Source organism: Pungitius pungitius, chromosome 8, assembly GCF_949316345.1.
Source record: "Pungitius pungitius chromosome 8, fPunPun2.1, whole genome shotgun sequence".
NCBI classification, from domain to species: domain Eukaryota; kingdom Metazoa; phylum Chordata; class Actinopteri; order Perciformes; family Gasterosteidae; genus Pungitius; species Pungitius pungitius.
This window is the reverse complement of record NC_084907.1, coordinates 490,521-511,441: the sequence shown is the minus strand read 5'-3', so window position 1 is coordinate 511,441 and position 20,921 is coordinate 490,521. Positions and strand designations below refer to the sequence as shown.

The following is a 20,921-nucleotide window of genomic DNA, read 5'->3' as shown; positions in this document are numbered from 1 at the left end:
AACCTGCTCTCTCAGAAGGAGGGTTTGGTTGCAGTCAGGGCTTCAAACTGTAAACTTTGAAACAGTTTTGAGGTTTAGTAAACAATCCCAAGGTCTAATATGAGAAACGGACACAATGAGGCATGTGCTTGAATAGCACAAGGGAACAACTGAAGGGCTGCAGGCTCCAACCTGCTGTCTGAGGTTGTGGGTTCATGCCCTCTTCATGCAGACACTTCTGCTTTGAAAGAGTTTTGAGGTTTGATCAGCAGTCTCAAGGTTAAATATGAGAAACAAAATTTTAATTGGTGCATGGTGAGGTAGTGCAGCACAAGAGCTGAGGAGCTACTGTCCTTACCCTGTAGGTTGTGGGTTCAGGCCCAGTCTTTGGTTTGAGTCTTTGGCTTTACTTCAGGTTTGAGTAGCAATCTCAAGGTTAAATACAACAAACAAAGGGCTGATTAGTGTGTGGTGAAGTAGCACAGTGGAAGAGCTGCTGCCACAAGCCTGCACTGCATTTGAAGGTTGTGGGTTCAAGCCCAGATGTGGAAATAGCATTTAAAAAGAGTTTTGAGGTTTAACTCACATGCTCAAGGTTAAATAGGAGAATCAAAGTTGCCAAAATGTGACCAGGACTGGTAGTGTAGGGGTGAGTGCAGGGTGCCAAAAGCCTCTGTGCGCACCGCCAGTGGGTTCAAATCCCACCCGTCAAGTCTTGAGCGCACTACCGCGGAGGTAGTAGTGGGGGCATTGTCCCCACTGGTTGTTTCAGAGAAGTGAACCCTAGGCGTTATGCAGAAACACAAGGCGCGTTCACTTGAGTTATGATGGCATTGTCAAGAATGATGAAGAATCTTTTGAATGATGATGAATTGACTAAATTTGATGTTAATTGCTTTAGCTCTTAGCACTTATTAGCCATGCTACGTAGCCTATAGGGTTCCACCTTTTTGACGGGAGAGAAGGCCGGATGAGTCAGTAAAGATGAGCAGATGTGTCTCATTCTGTGGTCACACTGACATGAAACTTATTACAGCCTCTGAGGGCATTTTTCAAGACAATCACTTGTTTGTCTACTTCAGGGCATCCTGTGAACAACCTTAAACTGACAGTCTGGCACAGGGTGTAGATTTGTTTACCCTTTTTAGTGCATCCACCCTCCAATTCTCTGTTACATTCAAATTCAACTCACTTGTGCCTTTACCAATGCAGGAAGGATGAATAGCATGGTTGATCCTCCAAGATGCACCAATCCGTCTCTGGGGCAATATCCCATTATGATTTTTTATAAATGTCAGTTACTCAAAACTAAAAAAGGATTTAGGAAGAGCCACCATGTCCCTTGAGGGTTGAACCCAGATAAGGTTTAAAGTACAGAAATTTGGGGCATTTGGCATTAGTGACAGGGACGTGTAGGTTGCTCCATCTAAGATCATTCCAGTCATGTCATGGGAAAAAAAATATTGTGAAAAAAGTCAAAATATGTAGGGTCAAAAAAGAAAAGATTTTTTTTAAATAGGTAAAAAATTAGGTCAATATATATATATATATAACATATAATAAACTCTTCAGCCCCCCCCCCCCCCCGCCAGTAACACTGTTAAATGAAATTCAACCGTTCCCAAGATATCAATTAATTTATTTTGTATTAATCTATTTGAACTGTCTGTCAATACAAATCAGCAATAAAGCATTATATACAAATCACAGCTAAGCTGACAGGCAGTATAATCGGCACATGCAGCACAACCAGTTCATCTATATTACAAACAGAGAAAAGAAGAGGCGTTAGAACAACATGTACCACCCAGAATCAAACATCTTCCAGACAATTATCATCAAACCTTTTTACAAGAGCATAGTTTTGGTCTTTGAAGGGGATATTTTTTATCCCAAACGGTTTATACCTCATTGTGTTGAATTTAACCAATAATAAATAGCTCACATTATAATGGTAAAATACAATCAGACTATTTTAAATAGCCTCTACATGAAAAGAATGTTATCTGACATTTTTATGGCCAACATGAATTAAACAATTGTGGTACTGTCACTTTATGTTGACTTTAAAACAGTATTGGTGAGTTGAAAATGGGTTTATAAAAAAACCACAATAGAACAAAGTATTGGAAAAGTATTGGAACATCAAACTGAATCAACATGAAAAGGATTCTGCATTCAGTGCATCACTTTTTGTAGTGGGACACCTTTCATGAGGTGGAGATGAACAGAATTTAAAAAAAAGGAAAAGGCTGTAAAAAAAACATTTGCAGTATCATCCGTAGTTCCGCGGCTTAGTTTTGACGCTTCGGTCCCCTGTCTTTGGTCTCTTGGTTTTCGTCCAGCACTTTTGGATTCCTGTCTCTCAGATGTCCGAACCCGGTTCCTTCGGCTTTGGCGGGGAAATGTCCGCCTTGGAGCTCGTCCCGAGGGCCTTCTGCCCGATCGGAAGTGAGACTGTGTCCGTTTCCAGGAGCAGCTGAGGAGCTCAGAAGCTTCTGACAGGCAGGAGAGCAGCGCCCTCTAGAGGTAGTCCAGCTCCAGTGCATGGCTCAGAGCTTCGAGATCCGCTCGACAGGACACCCTCCAGAACGGCATGTTCTTCTGAGGATTAGAGGGGAATTATTCTATGTGAGAAGGTTCATGTGGATTAGATATTGACCTACGATGTACGACTTCAATGCAAAGACTGGTTCTTTGTAAAAGAACCAGCTCCTGTACGGAAGCGGCAGAAATGGGGTGTGTCTGAAAGGTGATTAGTTCCCATCTCTCAGCAGTCATGTGTACCTTCTTGGCCACGGACTCTTCTTCGGCTCCGTCTCCTATCACCACGTACACTGCTCTCCGACCAAACCTCTGGGAGACCCGCTCAAAGCAGCTCTCCTTGCCTTTGGAAACAGACAGAATGGGGGTTGAAAATGTAGCATCGAAGAGGGACAGTATCCGATGTTCATGTCGGTAGACCTTCCTCACCCGTCTTGGTGGCGCTGTATATGTTCTCGATGGGGAAAGCCGAGCCCAGGCCGTACAGTAGCACCTTGGAGAGGGCAGGGATGAGCTGGGTGGTGGTTACCAACACATTCACACAGTTAGGCCTGGAAACGGGACAGGACGGACACATTTATATCACCACACGTCCCAATGGACCCAGGACCGATCAGCTGCGAATGGAGCATGAACTGACCTGGAGTTGATGAGCGCCAGGGCTTTGAGCGCTTGGGTCAGCCACAGGTCAGTCAGCACCTCCATCTCCCTCCTCAGCTGCAGCCATTCTTCTCGCTTGGGGCTTCCCAGCAAACCTGCCCATCACAAGCTTCATGTTCAGTCAACTAAACAGGGAGGACGTGTCCTCACAAAAGCTCTGACACATGAAGAAATCCAATTTACTGAGAGCGTAATTAGAAAGCAGGACTGTGAGTCCTCTTTGGTCTCTCAAACAACATGTTCTGCAGGCAAAGCGTGTGCAGCATACGTAAAGCTGCACGAGGCTCCATAACCCACAGAGACTGTGACCTGGCTTTTCTTTTTATTCATGATCCAGTAATTAGCAGGTAAATCTTAACAAATTCAAGTAGTATTTTGCTGAAGTAGGAAGCTTGTGTAACTGGATACTTGGACAGATCACGTCTGAAGCTGAGCTCAGATGGAACGATTCATATTCAGGTCTATAGTGATATTAACCACTACATTAGTCATGTGTTCAGATTGCGTCACACGCATTAAAACCTCAGAACTCTGCAGCTCACCTCCAACGTTGTTCTTGTATGTGTTGTAGATCTCCTTGACTCGCCGGTACCGGAAAGCCAGTTTCCTCATCCAGTCCACCCCTCCGTGGACTCCGGACCCGAGGCACAGGGAGCCGGCCCCCGCTGGGCTCTGAAAGCCGTCCGACCCAAAGTTGTAAGTGCTGCAGGATGCAGGAAACAGGATGAAGATCATGAAGACACGACAAGAAGCAGGGCGTGAACCATTGGTCACATTCAGGGAGCCAGAATCTCCACAAACAGGGACAACAAACGCTGTGGAATGGAAAATCGTAGACGTTGAGTAAGAAATTAGTTTGTTTGTAAAAAACCATGAAGTGCATACATTTAGGACATCTAGGATAAATCTATATAGTCATATATATAAATATAGAAAGACCATACTTTGGTACAGTCCGTCCTCCTAAAGGTTTAGCAATAAATGGGCTGAGATCTCTGATGAGAAGGAACGCCTTGGAGAACCCTGCCACATAATATACAGCTGGGGACGTCAATAAGAGAAATGCACATGCCTGCATGCATGCATGAACACACGCCTCCCTGCGGATTTCCTGCATGAACACTAGAACCCGGCAGAACAGAACCGCTTACCTCAGGTCCTGCCCGTTGTCGTCCGATGCCACGTCATCAATATGAACCTGGTCACATTCCTGGGAAATGAAAAGGAGGGCGGATATATGAAGGGATCCATTTCACAGTGGAGCCGTGTGCAGGCAGGTCTCTGCTCCTCAGGAGCCAGAGGCGCTGCACATACTTAAAGAAGGGCTCCACATAAAAGACAAGGAAGGAGGAAATAAGATGTCAAGACAGCGAGGCGCCGGTGATGCAGGACAGTCAACACGGCGGTTCTGCTGCAAGTGGATTAGAGTAGAGTAAATCTGCATTTTGAATAGACTGTATAAGAAAGGCCTGTTGTCTCTGACAATAATAGCGGTGTCCTCCACCGCAGGGCTTTACAGCACTGAAACCTGAACGCGTGGCTGCGGCCAAAACACCTTCAGCAACATGCAATTAGAGCAGAAAGCTGACATAGCTATTATCATTCCATATTTAGAAAGACAACACAAGCAGGGAGCATAAACCTATCATCGTTGTCCAGGAGGATGAAAGTCTAACAAAAGGCTTTTTTTCCGTATCCAGCTTCAAGCCTCCAAGTCGAAAGATCTTTCCCTTAATAAAAGGTCCTCGTGGTCCCATAGAGACCTGGGACAGACAGGGTCTCCGTTCCCTGTTCCGTCCCCACGTTGGTGACCACACGGCACCAGTGACCCAGAGCCAGAGCAGCTCAGTTTAAGTAGAACACACAGCGATCTGCTCATATATTCACTTTCTTCTTTTAGAAAGATGTACATGGAACTTGATTTGATTAATCACACGCATGCCAATCACAGCGTGTGACCTTCAGGCCTGCAGCTGTGACAGCGGAACACTCGACTGACATCGGAGGGACATGTTAATTGTCCCTCAAGACTTGACAGCTGTTGTCAGACTGCTTTGGAGATTTCCTGAGAACAAAGGACGGGGTAAGAACCAGGTTTGCAAATGGCCTCGTTGGCTCCGTTCCCTCCTCTCGACGGTTCCTCCTCCCTTCGACTAATTTCCCTCTCGGAGGCTCAGACACACACCTATAATTACAACACATGGTGTCCTTGTTCTCCCTCTCTCCGTCCCTCTCTAGTCGGGTTTCTTTGTCAGAACAAGGCCATGGAATTTAGGATGAAAAACGTAAGTCCTCTTCAGTCACCAGTAGGTTATAAAAAACGCATTTGAATGATCTCTTGAGGTTTTCAAGGTACACGTGAACTCTGGAAGGTTTCTAGGCCCGAATGTACAAGCAGTTAACAGCCACTTTCTTGAATGTGCTCAACCCAGGAGGGCAAACAGTTTGGAAAAGGCTGTAGTAAGAATGAATACAGGACATCAGTGTGAGGGGATTTCTACAATGACTGCCACTGTGCTTGCTGCCAAGCAACAAAATCCCATCCAAATGTCAAAACCTTTGCAAGGCTGCTGCAGGAGAGATTTACTGGCATGCCAGTTTATGCATTTGGATGATTTTACTGCTGATATTTTCCATTTAATAAGAAATAAATCAGAGATAAAAAAGGCTACAAAACACTGAGACACAGAGGGCTGCAATGTGAGTGTTAAAAACGTAAGTGTCACGTACGGCATAAGGACCAAATCACTAGTTCAAGAGGACTAAACCTTCTCTAAACACGCTCCCTTTACACTTTACTGTTCAACTCGTAATCTTCAAATCTCACCTCCAAGTCATTGAAGAAGAGCCTCGAGTCGGCCAGGTTGAAGATCATCTCCTCCATCCACAAGCCAAGAGACACGGCCTTAGATGAGTCCTGATGCACACACACACACACACACACAGAGACACACACACACACACAGAGACACACACACACACACACAGAGACACACACACACACACACACACACACACACACAATCAACAAGCTGCATTGAGCACTGCACAGTTCTATTCAGTTGCTGTGTACATAAACTCTTCAGTCATTTGAAAACAAATAAGACCATTGAGTCTCTTTGACTTATGAATCACAATGAAAAACAATTGATTTGTTGTGTTGGCTCTAAATCCTGCTTCAGGCGAGTAAACGTTCTCATCCCTCCATCACTCACATTCCATTCAACACATCTGAGTGGAAGAAAACTGCAGTCTGTTTGAAATAAATAACAGTTTGAGTTCTGGCAGACATTGATCGCATGAAGGGAATAATCAGTTGGATTATTGATCATCATTACTCTGCCGTGTCGCTGCCGTCCCGCTTGTCTCTCTTAACAGTTTTGATTTTACGTCCTCTGCTAACTCATAAAATGGATTGACATAAACCGGTTTCAGGGAGAGGCGATAACCTGTCTGTCAAAACGCCGCCGGTTCTTATCTTCAACCATTGTTTTGTGACTAGTTAAATTCCCCTCCATCTCTCTGTACTAGTTCCTCTTCCTGCTTCATTACAGTGAAAGATGCACAGCCGCGTTGCCAAAACCAGGGTGAAAAATCATCTTTATAGTGTCATTCAATCCCCTCAAGACTTAGCCGGCCATATTGAAAACACTCCAACAAGACCACGACCCGCCAGCAGGCCTTCAGCTAAAGGTTAACAGCAGCATGCTATCCCGCTATCCCGCTATCATGCTGTCATGCTATCACGCTATCCCGCTATCATGCTGTCACGCTATCACGCTATCACGCTATCATGCTATCACGCTATAACGCTATCCCGCTATCATGCTATCGTGCTGTCATGCTATTAAGCTCACAGGCACATCGCTAACATGTTTATCAAGTACAATGTTTACCTGTTTTAGTTTAGCTTCATAGCATGCTAACATTTGTGAATCAGTGCATTAGCGTATTACATTCCAAGTCCAAATACTGGAGAAATAAAGTAGTTTTAACCTGAATTGATCACAATTCACCCTGACAGCAGCATGAATGTGAAACTGAAACTGTAATCAGTCGATTTGTCTAATAGTCGAGGAGTTATTGCTCCTATTTGAGCAGGTTGTGAGAATCTCCTCTTTGGTTTTCACATGGATGTCACATTAGTTACTGGACTGGATGAATGGCAACGGTTGGAAAAACACACAACAAGAACACAGCAGTGATGTCAGACTCCGTCCCGTCTCCTGTTCTGTGTGTCTCGCATTGGACAAACAAACACTACGGTGTAGCGTTACACCAACTTCAGTTGTTCCTTAACAAGCTGATTATAAATCACAACCCGCAGAAAACAAATGAATCCGGATCAGGCTGACAAACAGCGTGTTGTTGTTCCAGACCAGAAAAGCAGGTGTGTGCGTGTGTACGTGTGCGTGTGCGTGCGTGTGCGTGTGTGTGTGTGTGTGCGTGTGTGGCTCGGCTTTGGCAGCGAGACAGGAGAAGCAGAGTGTCAGCCAGAGGTGAATGTTGGATTAGTACATCTGAAATGACAAGATAGAGCTGCCTTCTGGCTCTAAATGCTAGAAATGGACTTGATGACACAAGAATGGTAAATGATGACAATTAAATGCACCCACCCACCCCCCCAAAAAAAAGATAAAGGGAAAAGGATTATTGAGGCCAAAGGGCGTAAAAGGTGGCATGGGAAAAGGACTAGGGGGAGGATAGAGAAACCCTGGACAGATGAGGAGGAGATGAATGGAAAGGATGAAGAAGGAGGGGTTAAAAGGCTTAAGAAAGGATTGTTCTGCTTGTCAAATAATTAAAATAATGATCTATAATCACCTTCCTCCAAAATTACAAGGGTTGTTCTATACAGCGAGACAAATAAAAGCCTCTTCCAGATAATCCCCAGAGAAGAATTTAAGAAGAAAGAAAGCGGAGGGAGAAATACACTGAAAAGAAGGAACTTTTACTCCGATATGGAAAACACAGCAGAGGACGCAGAGCAGCTGAGATGATGGAGAAGCTGTTACAAGGAATCAGGCCCTCGTGGGGGTCTCTGTTCACCAACAGACCGCCCGTATGTAAAGGTCCAAAACATTTGTTCAGGATACAAGTTTACTGGCATGGGAAGAGCCCATCATGGGTCTGGAGGCAGACAGAACCAGGGACACGCGGCGCTCAAATGGAGATCACTGATGGTAGAAAAAATCCCATCGTAGAATTTAGCTCGAGGGACAAAGAGAAGTCAGGAAACATTTTCTCTAGCTTGCGAGCGGCCTCGATGCTTTGGATCTGTTAATCTGTTTTTTCGCTGTCACTCATCTGATGCCTCGGCTGCACGTCTGACTTTTGATGTCAGCATCTGTCCAACTGGGCTCCAGTGTTCGGGCGGTGGGAGGAATCAGGAATTTCTGGCACATGAGTCATATTTCAACACATCCACTCTCTCGCTCTACCTCGCTCGTTGTTTCTTCCTCCCTTTAACCCCCCCCCCCTCCTCTCTCTCTCTCTCCGTGGCAGAAGAGAAAGAAAAAGAAACATGGGCGAGCTCGGTCAGAGACGCTGCTGTGAAACTCCCAGCAGCCTGGTGTCGACCCGCAGGGGGGGCCGTGAGAATCCTAAACACACATCCTCGGCCAAAACCAAGAGACGCTCCACTGGCCCTCCCCCCGTCAGCTGCCTGTCTGTTATGTGAAGGTCCCACCGGCTGTCAATCACGCCGCGGGGTGCCGGGGTAGCCAAACAGCCCCGGTGCATTATGAAAAGAAACAAGAGGGCAGAGAGGGCAGAACAGCCGGCGTGTGAAAATGCTGCGTGACCAGAGCCGGGGGTCGTGGACTCGACCTTGAATGTTTGTCCAATAAGCACTTGGTCACCGAGACAGAGCCAAGCCACATGGTCCTATCGGCCTCCAGCTGGCAGTAAAGAGGGAGGGGTCCTACCACCGTACCTTGCCAAATCGAGAGGAGAAGGTTCCCGTGAGGAGCGAGTGGAAAATGATGATGGTTTCATCCAGGTCCCAGATAAACACGCGCTGCAGTGAAAAAACAGATATGTAACGTTAGCCACATGAACGTGTGTCTGAGAGCGACAGAGAGAAAGACAAATATTGAAGCGAAATACAGATAATTGTTGGCATTGTGTGAGTGTTTGTTTACCTCGATGTCAGAATCCAGAGGGGGAGCAGGGTCGCTGGCTCTTTTCCTCCCTCGCAACTTCCCATCCGAGCCTCTTCGTGCCTCCTCTTTACCTGGAGTGGGGGGGCTGGGCGGCGCCTGGTACTCTCCTACAACACACACACATTTCTCTTTTAAACTTGATTTATGAGTCATGGAGAACATCCAATCTGCTACAGAGTTGCATTATGGGAAGTATTGAAAGGCAAACAAAGGACTAAAATAATAAAAACAGAAGATGTGTGGTGGCTTTTATCCTAAGCAGCACTGAACGTCCGCGTCTTTCAAAGCACTCACCTGTGTGTGACTCTGGGCTGTGATTGGGCAGCATGGCGGGGTGTTCTGGATGCTGATAGGCTATCGGAGCGGGGATGGCAGCAGGGCTGATGTTGCTGCTGGTCAGGTAGGGGCTGTTGTAGTGGTGGGAATTATAATACGGAGAGTACTGACTCTGACTGTAGCTCGAGTAGGCTGAAAACTCCTGTCAAAAGGTAAGCAGAGGACTTTAATCTGTGTCAGAATGAGCTACATGAAGATATAATTACCAGCCGGTATAGTTTGGGTGTGTGTGAGTCATGATGGCAAAATGCGCCCCTGAACACCTTGTGTAGCCACCTGCAGACTCAACGTGTCACCGGTGGAATCGTCTCTTCTAGCAGACGCTTAGTTTTGGAGACGTTTCAGATGACTCGACAGAAAAACATTACTCACTTGCTGCGTAGAGTTGAACGGGGTCGAACTTGAGATTGAATGGGGCCCTTGGAAAATTCCAGATGGAATACCCCCACCTGAAAAATGATGCAAAGACAAAAGGTCAAACCTTTTAAGAAATACTTGATCATGCAGGATCGAGAAGAGCTACAAACCGGGGAGGCCTTTGATGTGTCGCATCGTGGACGCATGAATCAGCCGAGGATATGATTTCACAAACAGAACAATGGGATCTGTGTGACTGTGAGGAGGAAGTCAGCAGCAAACCTTCTACCTCAGCCACACGCTGCAGGTGGTGGGAGATTTATTGGCATGACAGTACAGGTGGGAAAGTCGGTTTCTGGAACATCTCCATATAATCAAGCCAGGGCAAGAATATACCCCCAAAGCTGTTAGAGGGTCTCCAGGTATAAGGTTCAGCATTTAGTCTGCTGCTGCCGTCTTCTAATTGAGGGGCAGCTGGGGTCGATTAACCGCCAACCAAAGCTCATGGAACTAAATGAAAGACAAAGTCGTCTCCAGTTGTGACAACTCATCCTGAGTAGAACATGAATGTCTGTAGAAACAGTCCAACAGTTATCAAAACATTTGACTCAAAACCACAAACTTCAACCTCTTAGTTGCCCAAAGAGTAAATGAATCCTGTACGAGCTAGAAAGTTTTGGGCTGGTCCCAGAAGAGGAGGTTCAGATGTTCCACTAGACAACGTTCTGCGGCCCTGCGTGTATTTCCTCGGATGCTTCGTCCACGATGTCCATGCGGTCGTAATGTCGCCATCGTCATTAACTGCCGACTTGTGGCTGGCAGACGCTGCTTTGTTCCAACGGTGCGGATCATTGACGCAGTAGGAAGATAATACTGTGGATACAAAGTACTTTTGAAATGTACTATTCTTTTCTGTGACCTGCCTTGACTGCTGGCTCTACATTAACCCTAACCCCCTAACCCCTAACCCCGTAACCCGAACAAAGACTAACGACATGCTTCGTCCACTCTAAACGTCCATGAGTCTCCCTCTTGTCCCGCCTCCACGGTGCATGACAGACGGGAGGAAGATGACTCACTGGAAGACCCACAGTGGAACCTCACAACACGTCTTCAAAGCAACTGAAGGGAAAAATACAAGAGTTTTTGGAGTAAACAGCACGAGGCTCCCGTGGCCCTCGTTCGGTTTCAGCTGTAAGCGCCGTGTGTCCATGGCTTTTTGGTGTCTGTGTGTGCGCGTGCTGGTGCATTGTGTACAGCATAATGGAAGACATGGAAACATTATGAAATCCAACAAACATTTGGTTGTTGTGGCAGTTAAATACTGTTTGAAGTTTGCACTATATGATTTATGCATGAAAATATTCAAACAAATTTATTTTGTTTGGGAACAGTGTCTTTCAAAGTCAAACTGCAATCTGTTGAAAAGAAAAGCAGCTTTGTTGGTTCTTGGGTCGTGTGCTGACAGATCACAGTCATTTTGTGCTTTAAGCTCGTTCGAGGCGTCATCAAAAGTTTGTTTACATGGATTTTATATTCCGCTATAATACTTTACATCTGAATATTCCCCTGAAAGGAGGTCATGAGGGAAACAAAAAGACAACAGAAAAGGAGGTTGCTTTCTGCAACTCACGTACTTGTTATTGACTTTATTATTTATCTCTATGGCAACTGAGCAAACTGAGCTGCTGACCAATAATGCTGAAGACGAGTCGCTTGTCTACCTCAAATACGCCAATGTAGTCAGTCAAAACCTTCTGTCAGGACGCAGGGTGCAAGGGCAAGGAGGGAGGACTCAGATGCAGAGATGATGAAAAATAAAAGGACTTTAATAGTCAAAGAACTCAAACTCACTCCAACCAAATAGGGGAGGAAGTAGGCAAAAACAACGGGAACTTGAAAACACAGACTTGACTTACTTGACATGACCCGTGAACATTCAACATGTAATGACGCCACACAAGACCAGAGACTCACTGGGCTTAAATACACAAGGTGCAGGTGATTGAACACAGGTGGAAACGATCAGGCACGGCAGACAATCACAGGGGAAGACAGGACAAGGCAGGAAGTGAAGCTACCCAGGAACACAAGAGACATGAAAACTACAAAATAAAACAGGAAGAGAGACCAAACCGTGACACCTTCCAGCTTGCTTCAAATGACTAGTTTCATCATCATTCATTTCTAACTTTAGTTATTAAAACAAAAATGACCAAGTAGATACTTCTGCATGTTAATGGTTTAAAGGTTTGTTCATGTTACAATCCCTACTGTACAGACTAATGAACCCTGGACCTCATCTGTTTGCCGTTTGTCTCTGTTTTGTCTCTGGTTTGTCTCCTTCATACATGGGAACAGGGTCGTCCCCCTTGTCTGCAACATTAAACCTTGTCCCCTCTCCCCATAATGCACCTTAACCTCTCACACACAAGGTCGATTTCATGCTGCTTTCAAAGCCATAAAGTCACACTGAGCGAGTCGTGCTTTGGGCGCCGGACGACTGAGGAATGTGTACAACGCACACACACACACACACACACACACACACACACACACACACGGGGCCATGCTCGGGCAAAGAGAGCCACAATCTTCATTTGAGTGGTTGGTTCAATGCCCATCTCTCCTGGTTTTGGTTCCTTTCTTCTTCCTCTGCGTCTGTTGTTAATGTCTGTTGTTACTCTTTGTTGTTACAGTCTTTTGTTACACTATGTTCTTACTATCTGTTGTTACTGTATGTTGTTACTGTCTGTTTTTACTGTCTGATATTTCTTACAGTCTGTTGTTACTGTCTGTTATTACTGTATGTTGTTACTGTCTGTTATTACTGTTTGATATTTCTTACAGTCTGTTGTTACAGTCTGTTGTTACTGTCTGTTATTACTGTCTGATATTTCTTACAGTCTGTTCTTACAGTCTGTTATTACTGTCTGTTATTGCTTACTGTCTTTTATTACAGTCTGTTGTTACTGTCTGTTATTACTGTATGTTGTTACTGTCTGTTATTGCTTACTGTCTTTTATTACAGTCTGTTCTTACAGTCTGTTGTTACTGTCTGTTATTACTGTATGTTGTTACTGTCTGTTATTGCTTACTGTCTTTTATTACAGTCTGTTCTTACAGTCTGTTGTTACTGTCTGTTATTACTGTATGTTGTTACTGTCTGTTATTGCTTACTGTCTTTTATTACAGTCTGTTCTTACAGTCTGTTCTTACAGTCTGTTGTTACTGTCTGTTATTACTGTATGTTGTTACTGTCTGTTATTGCTTACTGTCTTTTATTACAGTCTGTTCTTACAGTCTGTTCTCTGTTCTCTAACACAGGGGGGTCTCGCACGCTGTGTTGTTGGTCTGAGTGGAGAAAGGGGCTTGACCCCAGTGAAAGGAGGGGGGAAGACTTTTGACGCCAGACTCCAGACCGCGGCTAATGGAGAACAGGTGTGGAGGAGGAGAGGGGAGGAGGAGAGGGGAGGAGGAGAGGGGAGGAGGAGGGGAAGGCTCGAGGAAGGATGGAGATAGAGGAGATCTGTCCATTCACACTCTGGTTCCAGCTTACCGTGCGAGTAGCTGTAGAGACTCTGACCCGGAGGAGTGCTGCTGAAGTTCGAGTATCCCAGAATCCCCGTCTGCCCCGGAGAATGACTCAGGCCGTCTTCTGTCTTAATGCCTGTGAGCAGAGAAGGGAGCACGAGCCCAATGAACTAGTTTTCATACATTCATCCAGCGTTATGTTCCGTTCACTTCCTGCTTTCACAGTTTGATGAAAGACGGCACATCAGAAAAGAAACAACGATCCGATGCAAATGATTCACTCAAAGCACAAACATCTCCCCGGATTGCAGGGTTTGGACTCACTGTAGGAGGGCCCGCTGTAGGCCTGCGTGTGGTGGGGGTAGGGGGCGTAGGGCCCTGCAGCCTGGAGGGCCGGGCTGTACTGAGTCTGTCCGTACGCAGACATCTCCGATCTAAAACGAGGCAACTTTTATCAGCGGGTTTCTCTGAGTCAAATCTCAATTTTTATGAGTTCATAATTTACATCACATTGTCATGTTAAGAGTCTAATAAAATTTCGCCAACAAATGTCCTGAAGAACTCACCTGCGGAGGTCCGAGTTGATTCTAAGGAGCCCTGTGGAACGAGTCATGAATCAAACAATGGAAGTAAACAAGGAAAACTGCAATGCAGTCTTTGTACATTCAATTAATTCAATACACTCGATAAGTGGTGCAAATGTTCCACTTACGCCCCCGCCCCCCCCCCCCCCCCACCTTTTTGTAGTGTTATTTCTCACCTGCCTCTGTAGGGGGAGTCTATCCTCTAAAACCACACTTCGTCTCGAGCCGTCAACTCTCCTGTGGAAACAATGGCCAACACACGGCATCAGGACACAGGCATGCAGGTGACTGACACATGGCGACGTGCCTGCGGGGGGGGGGGGTTCAAGAGGTGAAACGTGTCTGAAGGTTGACGGAAACGAAGCGAGGGTTGGATTTGATGGGAAGAGTTTGTCATTAGAGACGCTGACAGTTAAATGATGAGACAATGGAACCCGACAGGTAACATTGCTTACGGGGAAATGACCAAAAAATGCTGAGTCACTGTTGCCGCTCGGCGCCGTGTGAACCGTCTTCCTGGAGCCGCTTCAAGGAAATAAACAAGAACGAGGCCGCCGTCCAAATCGCTAAATAATGGCAGCTTAGTTTCTCCTTTCACAGTCGTGCGTTTGGCTGGTTCCTCCCTGTGGGTCAGTCAGTGCAGAGAGACCACAGAGCCTCGGGCATCGGGAGGTCAAAAGGTCAATGCCACATGGAGTAGTCTGAGCACAGTCCTAAAGGAGACAAAAGTCTACTGGTGCGATGACTCACCCTCCAGTGTTTAGGAGGGGAACTCCTGGTTCTACCGCATGCAACAATAGAAGCGCAATAACAACGACTTTCTCAGTGTAGTGGATCCAAAATGATTTGGAACGCTACAAAGTGTGAACTACTCCTCTCTTTCTTCCTCTCTCTTTGCCTCTGGGCCATTCCAATGGGTCTGGCTGACCTCTGACCTGGCTGACAACACGGCGACAGAGACAGATGACAGTCATGAGTTATGGGGGCAGCAGAGACGTGAGACACAGTCAGCAGAAGCGTCTTTGTTCTTTGTGTGGTTCTGTCGTCATTTACAGGACAAAAGAGCAGAGAGAAGTGTTTCTGAGTAAATAACAGCACTTCAACCGTGAAGCAACGACCACAACTCTGCACCTGCAAATCTGACTTATTGACCATGAATCAAACTAAATAAAACAGAGTGTAAATGTGACACCAAGCCAGTGATTTACTGTTTGTCTGGTCCAGCTCTGTGTAGAAGTGATTCATCGTATTATAACTAAAGCCTTGAAATAAACATCTGTGCTTTTAATTTAAAGCATTGGATTGAAGGAACATCAAATGTCTATCAATGCTTTTCTTATTGTTTTCCCATTTGAATAACCTTTAGGATGTTGATGTGACCTCGGAACACACACACACACACACACACTGTGAGAGATAAGGAGGGCACTTCCTGGTTCAGGGCGAGGCCTGGGAGGAGGACGCACAAGGCCATGGGAACTGCAGGACACCGGAGGGAAGGCGAGCGGAGCTCAGCAGAGACGTGGAGAGCAGAGGACTGAAACTGAAGCTAAAACAAACCCGGCGGGGCGGCGGGGGCACGCGGGGGGCCGGGGGGGGCCACGAGGCCAGGCCCACCAGCTTCACCTGGGTCGCAGGGTTCCGCTAAACCGCTGCTTCGTTCACGGATATCAAGTTCTAGCCTTTGTGCTGACGGATTACATCACAGGATGGCGTATTGTGCTTTAAGTTGACGTGTCATTCGATACAGTCAAAGCAGGATTTACCTGTAGTCCAACCAAGCTGTGTGTGTGAAGAATGAAGAAATGGGGCGATCATCTCTACCTTCAGCCCAACGTTCGGCGCTAACAGTTCATTTGTTTAAGTGATTGTACTCTAATAAATATATGAAGCAACAAAAATCCAAAATGGCTCTGAATCTAGGCTTTAGATAACGTGTGTGTGTGCTGACATGTGATAGGCCGGTCACCCACTGCGCTGACCCCGCCGGGGTTTGACCCCTTGCCGAAGCGTCGTGCATCACCAGACAAGGTGACCCCACCTGGAGCCGGAGGCCGCGCTGGGGGTCGGGTCACTGCTGCACACAAACCTCTTTCAGTCGCTCATAAAGGCCTCAGAACAAGGGCCCAGTATCTGAGCATCGGGGCGTCGTGGTGGAAAGCTGCCATCTGCCAGCGCCTCCTTCATCCTCTAAAACAGCATCCGTGTTCACAGGGTAGAATCCATCCATCGTATCTAACAGCTGCTGATGGGAGCAAACGATGCATCAATCTACACCTGATCACCTGTCAATCATCCGTACGCCGAGCCGAAGTTGATCAATTCATCAAATGCTAGAAAATTGTGGGAAGTGTCAATTAAATGAAGATGTGTTTCCTTCTTAATAACGTAACACAAGGAGAAGAAGTAAACCTCTCACATGAGAAACTGGAATGTATTAAATGCATCATAAATGACGCCAATTCATTTTCAGACTTTTAGTTGGCACAAAGAGCTTTGGGAAGGTTTCTGGAGGACTGGATTCTTCCATTAAATTTGGGATATTACAGAAAAATAAAGCGTCTGGCAAACACGAGGTCCTGATACTTTCAGCAAGTCGTTTTAAGAACCAATCCATCTGTAAAGCGTTTTAAAAGCTGTGAAGCTTGAGTCGACCACATCTAGCACAATGTTTTACATGAAGGAAGGAGATCCGTGAGGTCCACTTTCATTCATTCACACAGAGGATCGATCATCTCCACCTCAGGAACCAGAGAACTGATCCACGCTGAGTGTTGCACACGGAGTCCTCCTGTGGTCCACAAACTGTAGAAATGCTGTTTAGCCCAAACGTTGACAAAGAGGAAAATGTCAACAGTAACCTGATTTCTTCTGTTGACGCAGAGTGTAAAATTAGCTGAGACGGTAAAGAGCCAAAACACAAGCGTCAGATGTTTCCACCCCGTTGGTCACTAGCAGAAGAAGCTTCACGCAGCTTTTCAGATGTTTACAGCAACAACCACAAAGAAAGAAACTCGAGCAACCAGTTCAGTGACGTTTAATAAGCCCAAACACACCGGGTCCTTAAATGACAAGTGTCCCACCAGGTACGTCACAACGGGTACGTCACAACAGGTACGTCCCACCCGGTACGTCACAACAGGTACGTCCCACCAGGTACGTCCCACCCGGTACGTCCCACCCGGTACGTCACAACAGGTACGTCCCACCAGGTACGTCCCACCGGGACCAGGCAGAGCGCCGTGAGCCTGTCGCCCCCTCTGTCCACTTTGTGTATCTGTACCTCTTTATTCCACTTGCCTGAGTCCCTGCAACAAGGCTCCCCTTCTGTCCCCTTCTGTCCCCTTCTGTCCCCTTCTGTCCCCTGTAATCAAAGCCTCTTTATTAAGTGTCTTCTCTCCGTTGCCGCCACTCAAGCTTTAATTATTTCACAAACTATTTCCCCCCAGTGACAGAGGCGAATCTGGACCACCTACACCAAGGCCCGACTCCCCCAGAACCAGCGCCCCGGGACAGGGGTCAACGTGAGGGACAGCTGGCAGACCTCCCAGCCGCCCTCAGGAGCGGCCTGTGGGGGTCGGAGGACCAGGCCGGTCACATGGTGGTCCGTCCCAGGTAGAGAAAAAAACTCAAAGAACATCTGGTCACACGGAACAGAAGAGTGGCACACGCCGCCTGCATGGCCGCTGCTGCCCCCCCCTCACACGCACACCGCGTCATCAGCAGGAGGCGGGTCGCTCCTCCCGTCCCCTCAGCAGGAGGACGCCGTAGTTGGCAACAGCTGGCCAGACGGAGGTCGCTGGTAGCCGGCGCTCACAGGCGGTACAGATGGGCCGAGGTCCAATTACTTCTTTACGATTAGATTTACTGCTAAGTGTGTGTGTGTGTGTGTGTGTGTGTGTGTGTGTGTGAGAGAGAAAGCCAGCCAGGATTTATGTCTTTTTGGGGAGATAAGAATGCAGCATAAAATCGGTATCGTGGGGGGGGCGGGACTTTATCAGGAAGACACCACCCTTTAAAAAAAGAACACAAATTCTATTGTCCTTTCTGAACAGTAAATAAGCACAAAAGAATAAATGTGACCCCGGCGAGCAGCACGCTGCGTGTGAGGCTCCTCCGTCCTCCAGAGGACATCAGGAGGGTGGAGACAGTCGGAGGGACAGCTGTCGTCTGCCCGGAGTTTAACACACACACACAGACACACACACACACACACACACACACACACACCTCTCTGGGGCTTTAAGGGCATTAAAGAGGGAGGGAGAGGAGGAGACATTTAGAAGGAAGTGTGATAAGTCACCATTAGAAGCCCTGAGCTTTTGTTTCAAAGAACATATTGAGGTTTGTAGAGATTCACACACACACACACACACACACACACACACACACACATATCTACAGAGCTAAAGTCAACTTTTTACAAAATACGAAATAAGGGAGAGCAAATGAAACTAAAATGAGAACATTTTGGGCTTCCTGTTCATGAAGACAGCTGCACGTATCAGGCTTCATTCATGGTCGCTTCTTCTGAAGTTGTCTACGGTTCAGAAGCATTCGTTCCATGGAAACCTAGAAGACTTCAACTCTATTCCTCCTCACTAAAGAAGCTGAAAGAAGTGACACGCCGTTTGTAACGTGGAATAAAAAGGAATAAAGAAGCCGACATCCAGCGAATGAAGGAGATGAAGATGTGAAGATATACATTCTTACTTAGCTTAAATAAAATGTTTTACTATCAAAGCCAAGACAAACTATTTGATTATCAACCTTCATCTTGATCACCTGTCAAGAACAAAAACTAAAGACAGCGTGATGAAGGAAGACAGAAGAACAGAAACGATTTTAACAGCAATTCAGAGGCCTTGAATATATTTGCAGATTTAAGGGTTAAGGTCAGTCGGGCTGACCCCAAAGAGAGAGATCGAAGAGGAGGAGGAGGAGGAGGAGGAAGAGGAGGAGGGGAGATGCACAGGAGCTGAAGGACATCAGGAGCTGTGCGGCTGTAAAGAAACAGAATGAAATCGGTGCAGATAAAGTCAGGAAGAGCAGAGCTTCCTATGAAAATATTTATCATTCCACCAACGTTTGGCCACAGAGGGGTTCGGAATTAATTCGTGTTTTCTTAGGGGCGGGGGGGGGGGGGAATTCTCCTCAGCCCGGGACGTTTCTGCTGCTGCGTATTCACAAGTTATTAGAGCGAGTAATAAGAACCATGAAGGCCGAGGAGAGAGAGAGCGACGGCCCAGCAGTCAAGAAATGGGGCCTGATGTTATTAAGAGGGACCGCAGCGTTAAATCACACACACACACACACACACACACACACACACACACACACACACACACACACACACGGGTATTTGTGGGGGTTTAAATACAGGTATAAAAAAGAGTTCTTCAGAACTACAGAAAAGTTCAATCCGTCACTGAATAAGATACAGCAATAATAAAATGAATTCAAATCCAGGTTTAAATTCTTGATTCTGACGAGGAAGAAATGTATTTCTATTATATTATTGTATTACAATGTATTAAAAAGCAGAGAAAAGTGAGAATCACACTTCAGTATTTTACAACGCTGTGATTCATGAAAATGCAAAAACTAAGAATCGATCCAGTTATAGTTCCAAATATGGAAATTGTTAGAAAATGAAATTTTCATTTTACATTTGGTAACGTAAATGACATTTCGAGAAGGTCTGAGCAGGTCGGATAGCAGTAAATGTCATATTTCTTTGCTTTAAATCCTATGAACGGGTCCTTCAGAAATATGAATACCAGCCTTTGAAAATGCTCAGCGAGGCTCCCTAATTTAGTCCATGAGGGTCCACGGCGGAGGGGGGGTCAGTGATTTCAGAGTAATCTTCTGTATTTAGACGGAGCCCAAAACGCGTTTAACCAGCACCAAGAGAAGCAAAGCAAAGTATGAAAAGCAAAGGTTAAGAAGTCAAAGTGTTACAAACATCACAACATCCTTTGTGTTTTCACCATTTAAAATGTCTGGTATTTGTAATGATTTACTCACGTTAAAAACCTTTTTGTATTAGCCTGGTATTTATCTGAATTAGGTGAAGTTGTAAAAATAAAAATGTTTGGACGGAATATTCTGTCTCACGTTAAGTATTTATTGTGAACGTATTTAATATTTTGAATTAATAATCGTCCGATAGTTATGATGTTTATTTAAGATGACTCGTTATTTTCCACTTACCATTCTTCAGAAAGCAGGAGGAAAAAATCCGTAAAGTGCGAGGCGGCTGCGTCCTGCTGTCCAGAGGACGCGCGGCCAGGTGAGGAGGAGGAAGAGGAGGAAGAGGAGGACGACGGGCAGATCACGGCCGTGTTTGCTCTCCCGGGCGGCGGGGAGGTGAAGTTAAGTAAATGAGATTTCTGGTTCCTCCTCCTCCTCCTCCTCCTCCTCGCTGGCGTGCACGCTGAAGCGCGCTCCCGTATCGCAAACACACCTCTAATTCCGCGCTCTGTTTGTCCTTTTGTCCTCCTCCTGTGTCTCAGGTCTTTGTCTGCTGAAGGTCTCTCCTGCGCGTTGCTTTAAACTCGCGCTGTGAGTTTGTGTTGGAAGAGATTCACCCCCCCCCCTAAACTTCTTAATCTCTCTAAACATTCACCAAATGTTCCCTTTTAGTGTCACACACATTTACTGCTGCTTGTTTAATGCTTCATTTAAATCTACAAATAACATTAAAAAGTGCCCTGCTGAATATCATTTGTTTTGTAGGACATTAAAATCACACTTTAATATT

At 46.1% G+C, this 20,921-nt stretch overlaps 1 protein-coding gene across 1 annotated transcript; it reads right to left on the bottom strand.

Annotated features, from left to right (window-relative positions):
• Window positions 1-1,599: 1,599 nt before the first annotated feature.
• Window positions 1,600-20,511, bottom strand: eya2 (EYA transcriptional coactivator and phosphatase 2). Its single transcript, XM_037448207.2, has 16 exons — window positions 20,372-20,511; window positions 14,335-14,395; window positions 14,141-14,171; window positions 13,899-14,008; window positions 13,600-13,710; window positions 10,056-10,132; window positions 9,642-9,825; window positions 9,327-9,454; window positions 9,119-9,202; window positions 6,011-6,100; window positions 4,335-4,393; window positions 3,726-3,886; window positions 3,164-3,278; window positions 2,953-3,074; window positions 2,767-2,867; window positions 1,600-2,583 (listed from the first exon to the last, which is right to left on the bottom strand). The coding sequence occupies exons 4-16, from the start codon at window positions 13,999-14,001 to the stop codon at window positions 2,503-2,505; spliced, it is 1,416 nt and encodes a 471-aa protein (XP_037304104.2). The 5' UTR covers window positions 14,002-14,008; window positions 14,141-14,171; window positions 14,335-14,395; window positions 20,372-20,511; the 3' UTR covers window positions 1,600-2,502.
• Between the last annotated feature and the right edge of the window lie 410 nt (window positions 20,512-20,921).

Excerpts from the sequence above, each read along its gene's own strand:
- eya2 (XM_037448207.2), bottom strand. The coding sequence starts at position 14,001 with ATGTCTGCGTACGGACAGACTCAGTACAGCCCGGCCCTCCAGGCTGCA. Across the intron at positions 3,279-3,725 it reads ATACAAGAACAACGTTGGAG|GTTTGCTGGGAAGCCCCAAG; the intron begins GTGAGCTGCAGA and ends TGTGATGGGCAG. Across the intron at positions 2,868-2,952 it reads ATACAGCGCCACCAAGACGG|GCAAGGAGAGCTGCTTTGAG; the intron begins GTGAGGAAGGTC and ends CTGTTTCCAAAG.